Source organism: Fusarium odoratissimum (genome assembly GCF_000260195.1).
Source record: "Fusarium odoratissimum NRRL 54006 unplaced genomic scaffold supercont1.24, whole genome shotgun sequence".
Lineage (NCBI taxonomy): Eukaryota > Fungi > Ascomycota > Sordariomycetes > Hypocreales > Nectriaceae > Fusarium > Fusarium odoratissimum.
Window position 1 is genome coordinate 310,759 of NW_022158709.1, and position 11,587 is coordinate 322,345.

The 11,587-nt window shown below is 48.8% G+C and overlaps 2 protein-coding genes across 2 annotated transcripts; both read left to right on the top strand.

Annotated features, from left to right (window-relative positions):
* The first annotated feature begins 356 nt into the window (after window positions 1–356).
* FOIG_12023 (uncharacterized protein) lies at window positions 357–4,687 on the top strand. The gene is made up of 2 exons (XM_031212738.1): window positions 357–3,751; window positions 3,811–4,687. The coding sequence occupies exon 1, from the start codon at window positions 1,267–1,269 to the stop codon at window positions 1,990–1,992; it is 726 nt and encodes a 241-aa protein (XP_031057616.1). The 5' UTR covers window positions 357–1,266; the 3' UTR covers window positions 1,993–3,751; window positions 3,811–4,687.
* A 3,051-nt stretch (window positions 4,688–7,738) lies between these two features.
* FOIG_12024 (uncharacterized protein) lies at window positions 7,739–7,948 on the top strand (the record flags this gene model as incomplete). Its single annotated transcript, XM_031212739.1, has 1 exon — window positions 7,739–7,948. One exon carries the CDS (start codon window positions 7,739–7,741, stop codon window positions 7,946–7,948), a length of 210 nt encoding a protein of 69 aa, XP_031057617.1.
* Between the last annotated feature and the right edge of the window lie 3,639 nt (window positions 7,949–11,587).

The window sequence follows — 11,587 nt, forward strand, 5'->3', positions numbered from 1 at the left end:
TTTTTCAGTAAAAGAAGGCATTCTGAATTGATTGGCGTTAGTTTGAAATTAATTGGAATTAAATTGGTAGAGTTGTGACTGTTTAAAGTATATATAAATTGGGTGGCTGGGTTAAAAGTGAGGTGGCCGGTCTGTGGGGGTGGCCAGTCTTTGGGTGACGGACGTTAGAGGAAATCTGGACCATCAAATGCTTGTCGCTTTTGCTACGGAGAGTGGGGGTCACTGTAGCATCCCTGGGCCACTGTAAACCGCATGATCACGGCCCACGATGGATGATCGGCCGACGCTGAATCTACCTGAGGGACATCATATCATATCATATCATTCATTGGATGTGGCAACTTTCGGCCCTTTTTGTCGGTCTCAGTCATATCGTCACATCATCACTCACTCACTCTTTCATTCACAATTGCGTGCATTGGGGAACAGGGAGGAACAAGAGTTTTGGTGGGACAAAGTCCCATTCGTGGGATTGCTCCCTTATTCTCTTTTTTTGTGCTTTTCTAGGGGGTTGACAGTATATATCAAAAACAGTAAAGAGAAGAAAAGAAAAGAAACCGTGAAGCAAGCAAATCCGTACATAGACGAGAAAACCACAGAGACACCTCGTCTCTCGTATCTGACCGTGGTCCCGAAAGCAATCCAGTCTCATCCAACCCTGCCGTGTCGAAGATCTGTTCTGTCTAAGGGCATCCAAGCCGATATGATTGGTGTGATGTCTCTTGTAAATCCTGTCGTCTGTCTTTGTGCTGTGGCTCGGGGAAAGGCATGCCTAGCATGCTGGTGCGGTGATGTGTCTGGCGGGGAATTAAAAACCTATGGCTGGTTGCGAATAAAACTTTTCGAGAACCAAAAAAAAAGTCGTCAAAGAGCGATCAGGTCCAGCTTTAGAAATGGCGACTGAGCCTAGGCTCCTAGGCTCGCATGGATATATAGCTGTGTATAGCACTTGCAAGCTGGGAAATCGAAAGAAAGGATCAGAAATGTCGAATAAAGGCATCAAAAAAGAAAAAGTCAAGCTGGAGCATCAGGTCTGATGGTCTAAGAGAAGTTGAACACTGAGATGCCATCTACCATATACCTGGATGTAGAGGTTGTGATACGGCGTCTAGATATCTAAGAGTTATAGCGACGGTAGCGCTCTGCTTCCTGTCGCTGGCGGCTCTGGTGGTAGGACTCTCTTGGTCCCCGGGGAGTGAAGTTAGAGTGGGGCATACCGCTGTAATTCCCCTGGTAATGCATCTGCTGAGGGTGTGCGTATGAAGCATGGCGGCGACCTTGGTACTGAGGTCGACCATGGCTTTGGTATGGGTGGTTGCGAGCATCTTGAGACACATGCATGGGCTCGTGATACTCGCTTTGGTGGTGTCCCTGGAATGGCACCTGAGGCTGCCCCTGATACATGGAGGCAGGATGTGGAGGGGCGGGATACGGAACCTGGGATGGTCCTGGGCCTGCGTACCCATGGTGAGAGGGGCCTGGATACAGCTGAACAGGTTCATGGAACTGGGGAAGAGGATACTGGGGCATGTCCATGTATGTAAAGCCACCAGGAGCGGGAACGGGAGCCATCGCTTGAGGCGGCATAGGCATGTAACCCATGGGTGGCATCGGGGGAGGGTATTGGGGGACCATGTGCGTGTAGGGCATGGCAGGCTGGTACATGGGCTGCTGAGAAGCAACGACGAGCTGGCCCTCAGGAGCTCGCTCCGTGGCATCGCTCTTGCGAGACTTACCACTCTTGTCACGAGGTTGGTCGGTTTCGCGAGAGATAGGTCTGCCGCGCATGTTCTCCTCAGATGCATAGGTTCGCTTGAGCTTGGCCTGGTACAAGAGGTTGCGCTTCAAGTTCTCCTCGGACAGATGGCGACGTCGGATAAGGCATCTCTTGGCCTTCTTCTTCCGCGACCCCTGCTCGTCTGGCGAGCTTCCGCTCTCGCGCCAGGTGCTGTCGTCGCTCTCCGAGAGGTCAATGGGAGGCGGGTAGGTTGAGGTAATAAACATTGACACAGCACGGCGGTGTCCCTTGCCGTTGGCCTTGTCTTCAGCAGCAACCTCACATCGCATCGCAGCGAGTTCTGCAGCAGGTGAAAAGGCCGTAACACGCGAGTGTCCGTCTGCAGCAAGGCGGTCCTTGAAACCCTGAAGGTTCGGCGGACTGAACTCTGCGGGAGGTGCAGGTATCTGAAGGGGAATAGGAGATGAACCAGTGTGAGATGGTAGCGTGCTCGGCGAAGGGGCGAACCGAACTACGTTACTAGACTCAGCAATAGGAGGATACTTCTCAGGAGACTGAACAGGAGTGACCTCGTCCAGTTTAGTGTTTGGAACCGCCAGCGTTGGAACTGGCAGCGGTCTGGGCCGTACATTCTCTGGCTTCAGCAGATCCTCGGGGTGACAATTCTCGAGGAACTCTCGTTCCTCCCGGGACAGACCTGCAGTTGATACCACGCGGCGATGATTGACTGGGGCAGCGGCCGCGGAGGCGACGCGAGAGTCAAAGCGACGATGAGGACGCTTGACAGGGCGAAGAGGTGACGGATACATGCGAGCATCATCCACACTACCAGGCATGCGAGAAGAACCAGAGCCGGGAACGCGAGAGGGGCCAGAGTTGGGAAAGCGAGAACCAGAGTCGGGCAGACGAGTGCCAATGGCTTGGGGAACAGCGACAGCTTCGGGGGTAGGCTTGGTTCTCTTTCGTTCGACCCGAAGGATGCAGCCCTCAACTTCTTTGCCATTCTTGGGACAGGTGTTAGCAAACATTCGGTACACACTCAGAGCCCGACGGAAGACAAAGGAAGAACTTACGAATTCTTCCATGGCTCTGTCAGGGATATCAAACTCGTCGTACTCGACGAATGCCCAAGGGTGAGGGACTGGGACAGTGAGTTGAGACCAAGTTCATGGACGGGAGTTACTTACGACCACCGTCCTGGTCAGGGGAAATTCGTAGATCAACAGAACGAATATTCCCGCAGATGCCAGCCAATCGGTAGACCATAGCCTCGTCAGCATAATGAGGCAGTCCGCCGAAGAAGACTGAGCGACAGTCCTTTTCGTACATCTCCATGAAGGTTTGATCGTCAGCTGGGCGGTCAGAACGCTTCTGAACCATCTTGCGATCAAAAGCCATGATAATGAATGGCGTGTTAGGACCGACGTCCTTAAACTATATTAGCTCTACGATTAATGAAGTTGTCCAAGATTGAACTTACCCGAATGACATCGCGTTTGGGGTCAAATCTGGAGTACAGTACAAGAAGACTAGGAGGAACGGCGAGCTTGGTCTGAGCATCATAGTTGAGAACCTCGACCTTCTTAACTGGTCCATGGCGGGAAAAAATAGAACGAGCCTCGTCGGCGTGAACGGGGCGAGTGTCTTTGCGGAAGATAATGTAGGAGACTATTAGAAGTTAGCATCTGGACATAAAAGTTTGCCGGGAGGACGCACGGTTTCCGCCGCACTTCTCAACTCGGATAGGACGGCCATGGATCATATCTCCACGGGCCTGGTGCACCGCAACATCGGCGTGCTTGATTTGCTGATAATAAATTAGTTCGCCATGCGCCATGGAGGACTGATGGGCTATCATGGTCAACTCACAGTGTATTGAACAAAGGCCATAGGCATGTGTCTGGTGCGGTCACGCTTCACCTTGACGAAGACTGTGCCGAACTTGCCAAAGTGTTTGGTAAGAGAAACCCTCAAGGTGAGATCATCGACGTGTTGAGGGAGGCTGGACTCAAGGTCAGTACATGTATTACACGGCGAACAAACAAGCTACTCACTTGGCCACAAACAAACAGGCATCTCCAGGGTAAACAGCCTGGGCGTCGAACTCTCGAGGGATGTTGGCAAAGGCATCTATATTGGATGGCAGAGCGGCAACAGTTTGGACGACTTGGTTCATAGACATGAAGTCGCCGGTGAGCACTTGCTCGGGCTGGATCTCCTGGCTTGCCATAATCGGAGCGGTGGGCCCTGCGGCCACTGGGTAGTCGAAGTTGCCTTCTCCAGCTTGATGAGTGTTATTGTAGGGGTAAGAGCTGTATCCAGGCTTGGCGACATTGTCCTTTTGGACGAGAGATGGCATGCTGTGGACTTCTGTCAGCAAAGTTCACCTTGAACTCGTTCTCAAACCAGTAAATACCTTTTGGAGTTAGAGAGCGGTCGGCTAGGAGAGGCTGAACTTTGTTAGTACACCTGCTTGTTCCGGAAATGGCAAAAAGAATCAAAAGTGAAGCTTGTTCGGGGGAAGCCCCTGAGCTGCTTGCTCGCCAGAAGACACAAAAAGGGGCTATCCCCGGAAGTTACCACGAGAGTAGCTATTGACATTCCAAGAAGGCGCGCGGATCTTTTCTCGTCGAAACAACGAGAAGGAGATGAAAGAATTTCAAAGACGTAGGGCGTGAGAAACCAGTGTCTTCAACAGAGACCCAGCCACAGCAAACAAGACCTCGTGCTGAAAGAGAACAAGCAAAAGAAACAGGAGAAGGAGAAGGGAGAGATCTAGACTGTTCTTTCCAAGACAATAAAAAAGAGATGAGAATATCCCCAAAACGACAGAGCTACGAATTTTAGAAACGAGTGTCTTCGCCAGAAGTCAAACCACAGAGACATCCACCGACTTCGCATCGAAGGACAAACAAGAAAGAGAGGGAGAAGGAAGAAGAGAAACGCCGGTCTTTCCTCTTGAATAAGATACAAAAGAGATGAGAGGATTTCCAAAGAGATGGGCTGCGCGAGACGAGCGTCCCTTGACAGGTTGACGCCAGAGATCGAAACAGAGAAGCCCGACTTCGCGCTGGAGAAAGAACTGACGAAAGAGGAAATAGAAGGAATAAAGCATAAGAGGATATTGGGAAAATAAGACTCAAGAAGCCGTTGTGCTTTCGCTAGATTCAAACGAACCGGCGCTGGGCTCGCAGTCAAGGCAGAACAGGGAGAAGATTCAGAAGTACTAGAAGGAGATACTTACATCTGGGAGAGCCATCGCTCTCCGACTCCTCCTCATCGCCCGAGTAGTGTATGTTCAGGGCAGAGAAAGCGTTTCGAAGCGTGCGGTTCGTAGACGCGACCGCATGCGGCGTACGATACTCAGGTGTCGACATGATGATGACGGCACCAAGGGCGAACTGAGGTCTGTTGAGTAACAACACGACAATGTTAGCTTCAAGTGGAGAGAGGATGTTGGAAAGGTGAAGGAAGAAGTGTGGGGAGCGAAGAAGGAGGAGACGGTTTTGGTGTCTTGATAAGGGGGAGTGGGTGGGAACAGTGATTCATGAACCTCGTTGGCGAGTTGAGGTCTGGCAAGTAGCAAGACGATGACTTGAGTGACAGGGGAATGTTGGAAGGAAGAAGAAAGAAGTATGGGGAGAGTAGAAGCAGGTGTTGGTTTTGATGTCTTGAATAAGAGGAGGTGGGCGACAGTGAATCGTGAACCTTGCCAGCGAAGTGAGGCCTTACAAGTAGCAACACAATGATGTGAGCTTCAAGTTGATGTAGGGATGTTGGAAGGAAGAAGGAAAGTGTGTAGGGGGAGGAGAAGCAGGTGGTGGTTTCGGGGTATCGAACTAAGGGGCGGACAGTGATTCATGTACCTTGTCGACGAAGTGAGGCCTGTTGAGTAGTGGTGTTAGCTTCAAATTGAAAAAGAGATGTTGTAAGGAAGAAAACGGAAGTGTAGGAAGAGGAAATGGAGGTGATGGCTTTGATGTTTTGATGAGGGGGCACTAATTCACTAACCTTGTCGGCGCGTTTTTCTGCGTTCTTGCTTGACTTTGAGAGAGGGGAGCGATGTTATCACTAGATAGTCTTCAAGTCAGTATTAATTCTGATTTGAAGTCTGTTTTGTTTTGTGTGTTGTGTTGAGTTGAGGTGAAGCTCATGATCTTCTCGCGAAAGACACAGGGGGCCAAAGGAGCGACAACAGGTGAAGGGGCAACAACAAGTGCCAGAACGTGAGAAGGCGACTGTTATGATGAGGCAACCTTCAAGTCGGTAATTATCGTGATCTGAAGTCTGTTGATGTGTTGAGTTGAGTTGAGAAGGTGAAGGTTGTGATCCCTCGTGAGAAGATGTGGAGGCTGAAGCGAGCGGCCACAAGTGAACGGGCGACAACGAGCGGATGAACGCAAGAAGCCGATGGAAGTGATTAGATAGCCTTCCGCTCAGTATTTGTCGTGAACTGAAGCCTGTTGTTTGTTGTGTGTTGAGTTGAGAAGGGGAAGATCGTGAGCTCTTCGCGAGAGAACACAGAGGACCACGCGAACAGCAACAAATCAAGGGGCAAAAACGAGCGCCGGAACGCAAGCTGGTGATGAAGATGATAAGGTAGCCTTCAACTCAGTGTTATTGTGATCTGAAGTCCGTTGTGTGTTGTGTGGTGGGTTGAGAAGGGGAAGCTCGTGATCTTCTCACGAGAAGACACAGAGGGCTACGTGAACAGCAACGAGTGAAGGGGCGATAACAAGTGGCATAACACGAGAAAACGATGAAGTTGATGAGAAAGAGCTTCTCAACAAGAGGGTACTTGATATGGGTTGTGGTATATTGACGTTGCTGAAAGAAAAGGACTTACCGTGCTTGTTGTTGGTGATGCTGGAGGAGAAGAGGGGGAGAAGTTGTGAGCTTGGGAGGCGAGTGGAGATACAGCAGAGAGCCAGGTCACGGTGAGCACATCGGCGGTAGCGGTTACGACACGGTGAAACTTGGGATCCAGGGGTAGGGCAAGTTCAGTTGTACAGCCTGTATTTCGACAGCTACGACAGATCACTCTGGACGCACGAATAATGAAGATACGGGGATGCAAACTATCAGAATGTGACCTCTGGTGCTATGAATACATGTTCAAGCTTCATTGATGTGGTTTAATGTGTTTGTGAAGCAGTTATGGTGTTGCAGCGACATGGCATAGTGCCGAATACCGACGCCGGCGGGAGCGGAGACTTCTTGCATAGGGGCAACATCAACTGTTACACGAGAACTACATCCCCTGAAGGATGTCTACTAGGCAATAAACCACTGAGGTTTTCGTAGTCTGCATGCCGTTGGCCTATTAGAATTTATGAGTACTGCAATGCCATAAGTATACCCATATGCCTACTCCGCTGGAAGAGTACCTGAGAAGAAATTGTGTTTCTTACTAGCTTGCAATCTTATTATCTTCTCTAATGCATATTGATGAATCACAAAGCTGCTGGTAAACTACTAAATGTCAAAGAAAAATAGTAAGACAAAACAATAACACGGTGCAAACAGCAAACACTCTTCAACAATTCTTTGACCTGCTGGCATTTTGCTTCTGTATTCTCGTCGAACCTTTGTGACACTGTTTCTCTTGCCTATGTTAAATAATTTTGCTGATTTCGTGAGGTATCAATCTTGGACCCATACCAGCCATTTTCAGGTCTACAGCGCCTAGTGGTAATTCCACCATATTGCACCAACACAGCATTTTCTACCATTCCCATCAAGCTTCACGATACTTCCAAGCCTCTCAAGCATGTTCTATTATCTTGAAGCTTCTGTGTATCTTCATGTTGAAGTCACTCAAGTTGGCGGTGGACGACCCTCCCCACCTGGTATGACGTTACACTACATCACCACTGTAGGGATCCCTCTGCAGTATTCTCACGTACCTAGGAACTCTCTTACATTGTCTTGTCGACTTCTTGTAGGTATTATACTTGCTGATACTCTTAGAAAGAGATACCAAGGGCTGATGTCGACATCATGCTCCTGAGGCGCTACCGACCGCCGACCGGGAAGAAGAATTTGATAGCTTGCACCGCCAAGTCAAGATCAACACATCCATCTTCCTCGACCAGTTACGGACTCAAGATTCAGCCAACACTCAGCAAGACTCGAGTACACTCAAGCGCTCGTCGCTCCCTATGCGTTGGCCGACAATCCGATCGAAAGGCGGCGAAGAACACCACTTAAGTCCTCTGTAGCCATCACCAGCCCTTCCTTGATCTGCGGCAAGCTGGACTTCACTCGTGAACAGAATTAGGTATCTCAGAGGTATCGCGAAGCTCATTGAGTCTGTCTGGTGTCAACACAAGTGCAGAGAGTGGCCATTGAGTTCGAGGCGGCGATCGAGGCTTCGGTCCCTTCTTCATACTCTTGAGGGTATTTCACATCGTTGGGTTCTAGTGATTAGTATACTAACGAAGACTCCTGTCAGGGCAGACTCCAATGGCCCCCTGGCCATACAAGACGCTTCAGCGACGATGACAGACATCCTACAGCGCTCCCCGGTCCCCCGTCACCCCAGAAGCATTGGAAACGGCGCTTGGATTGTTGTTAGAGACGCGGACAGCAAGATCTCATGAGCACGACAGTCGTCACTCAGGGGCTCAGTTACGTTGATTTGAGGATGTAAGTTGGAAGACCCGAACTGGATCGCCACAAATACCTCTTATACGAACGCCGGAAACAGTCATTGACAATTACTCTTATGCCAGGTGATCAACCGGAAAGCCCAGAGGCAACCGAATCCACCTATCATGAAGCCGAGAAGAAAGGCTCGTAAGCTGAAGTCGCCCCTGATGCCTACCGATTCCACCGCCAAGGCTGCTGGTACACCTATCATCTCCCCTTCTGTCCCGCCAATGCTTCTTCACTAGTTCTTGAGCACTTGAGAACTATCAGTGGCTAGATCGCTGTCTTTATATCTTAGAGGCCTTTGTTGGCACGATCTAGTCAGATCGAACATGCTGCGGCTTGAGGGCTCGTGTCCCGCAAAGCCAAATCTCAAGCCCGGGGCCCGTTACGATGGGCAAAGCCAAATTGGTTCTGCACTTCGAACTCACTGAGCTGGCCGTTGTTCGCAGCTCGCTCAGCGGTGGCTGTAACCAAGACAGACTGAAATCATGGGGTCTTACAACAATATCAGATTGGACTGTCAGAAAGTGAGGAGCTTCTCTATACCCTTTCCTAGATGAAGAGTTGAAAGCAATGAGCCTTCCGGTCTTCTTTGGAGGGCATCCAGATCTACCGAAAGACCCTTCAGGGGCTCAGGAAAGAGACCCGAGGACCAGCTTACGTCTCAGAGTAAGCTGCGAGAATCTGAGGTTCCTGCACTCCAAGACACATTGGAATTAACGAGGGTAGGGCAGTGGTACTAAAGGTTGGCGTCATATTTCATATACGTTCGGCCATTGGGCAATGACTTGAATCCCTTCTTTGGCATGATGCTCTTCTCTCAAGGCCGCGGAACTGCACCCCTTCAAACTTTGGATCCCAATTCACTCGGAATAAATTACTGATAACCAGTTCTCTTAGGGATTTGTACACTTTGGCCGTTTCTTCTCAGACAAACAAGTCCCAAACCCAGTCTCGATCCCTCTACGTTCACGAGTAACACCAATACCGCCTAAACCGAGTGTCCACAGAACTATTCTGAGTGCCCTAGCAAGCTTCGCATCATGAGTCTCTCTGAAGCCTTTCAGGACCTTCCTGGCTTTGAGAAAGTCGATTCTTATGAAGAGTGCCTTAGAAAAGCTGTTTGTGGGAGACCCTTGCATTTCTACAAGCCATGCTCGATGCTCAGGGGCTAGCTTTTTCCCGTACTTGTTATCAGAAGCACCCAGTCAAAGAATTCGAAATACCCTGCTTAGCTAGGGCTCTTTGTTTTCCTTTTTCATTTAGTTAAGAGCGATTATGGTTTATGGTCCTTAGGGGCTCTGCCGTGAGACTTAGCTTGTACACTTGTGCCTCCTTTTACGCTGCTATTACCAGAATTCCTAAAGATCCATTGAGTCCTATGTCCCAAGAGGCTTCAAACTTCAGACACTGTTAGCGGCTTGCTCGAATAAGCTAACAAGTGTTATGTAGTCTAATCGTTATGGACGCTGACTAACTCTAAGAGTCCGTATCGAAAAACCAGAACATAGAACCGATCTGGAAACCAAATTCCATCATATGGTTTAGCAAGTCATACCTAGCATTAAATTATCACAAGGATTACTTGGATATCAAGATTAAACTAGGAAGCTTGCAAAGGAATACTGGTATAATACCAGTAAGGCCTAATGTTTATAGAACTGGTTAGCTATTGCTATCCTAAAAGGCATCTAACAATACTATAATTAAACTAAAGTTACTTTAAGCTTACTTAAATACTTATATGTCAAATAGTAATATATTTAGGGCTCTGATAGGAGAAACTTTCCTATAATAAGGTGTATGGTCTACCCCTAAGTTGGTAATATTTTCTAACATTTATCTTCCCTAGTTTCAAAACCTCAATAAACTTATGCGCCGAATTCATTCTTTTAACGATTAAAACTTATACGAATGTAGGATGGATTTACCAGATTCGAGTGGCATTTTCCCAAGCCCGCTTATCTCCTTAGGGGCGCTTGGGAAAGGGGTCGACATGGTGCTCCTTCAGTAAGGAGCACGCAGGATACTCATACTGAGAACCTCGAAGACAGCGTTTGTCTTAGTAAGGCTCTTGTGAGTTTAACAGGAATCCTGTGCTTCAGCTTCAGACTACCAACAAGCTCACAAACAGCACGGTATTCAAAGATCAGCGGCGTCTTTTTTTTTATCCTGTTCAGAACGTTCCGGTCACGTTTCATACATACAACTGGCTACTAACTAAGATACAGATATTCGATCCCTCTGCTGAGTGCGCTAGCCCAAGCAAGCAATATTGGAAGGAAACAAGTGGCCAAGATGTGAGCTCGGGTGGGTGAGGCACAGAGTCATGCAAAGAAAACTCTCTTGAGCCTTGCCAATCGAAACAAGCTGGAATATTCCTAAGATGAATTGATCTTTACGGTTATTTGGCTCATGCTGACTTCAGCGGTGTACAGTAGTAACTTCCCCTTCTTCCGATACCGACACCGATATAACGCGCGCGTGTTCCACGTTTAGCTCTTTGGGAAACTCTGCACGAGTATCATTTCGAAGGAATCCTTGTTGCAGTCTTGTCGAATATCCAGTCCCCAGAAACGAATATCCGTGGTGTCGTATACTTTGCCCCCCAGCGACTTGCCCTGGCAGCTCACCATCTTCCTAGACCGCCCGGGATACAACCCACGCTGTCCACGAACTCTCCCCCAATCTGTCAGTGGTCAGATTTTCATCGTAAGAACATATGGTCGTGTTGCCGCCCATGCCTAGGCTTCAGCGATGTTCTTGCCTCTGCACGCTGTGGTATATCGCTGGTGCTGCAAGTTCAAGCGCAGGGATGGTGCCAGAGACGATTTAGCTGCATTTCATAACGCAAATGCCGGAAGTTCCAGACGACTCAGCCTCAACCTGGAAGAAATGTTCAAATCAAGGACAATGAGGATACGATGCGTCGTTACTCTGCCGCCCTTATTCCAAATGGGTATAAGTGAGAATGTTCATAGCAGCATCAATAAACAACAATGGAACCAGCACCGCTATGATCTATTTAATTTACTTGTGGATAACATTCCCGCTTTGACATTGTATGATTCAGCTAATGAAAGTCTGGTGAGCTTGCTTGTAATTGACCTTGCATCTTGTTTCTCTAGGGTAAGTATTGGATCTTGATATGAGGCAATCACCAAATGGAAGTACCTGGATATTCCCCGTGCACCC

What these genes read in the sequence shown, in the direction of transcription:
- FOIG_12023 (XM_031212738.1), top strand. Translation starts at nt 1,267, where the DNA reads ATGGCGGCGACCTTGGTACTGAGGTCGACCATGGCTTTGGTATGGGTG.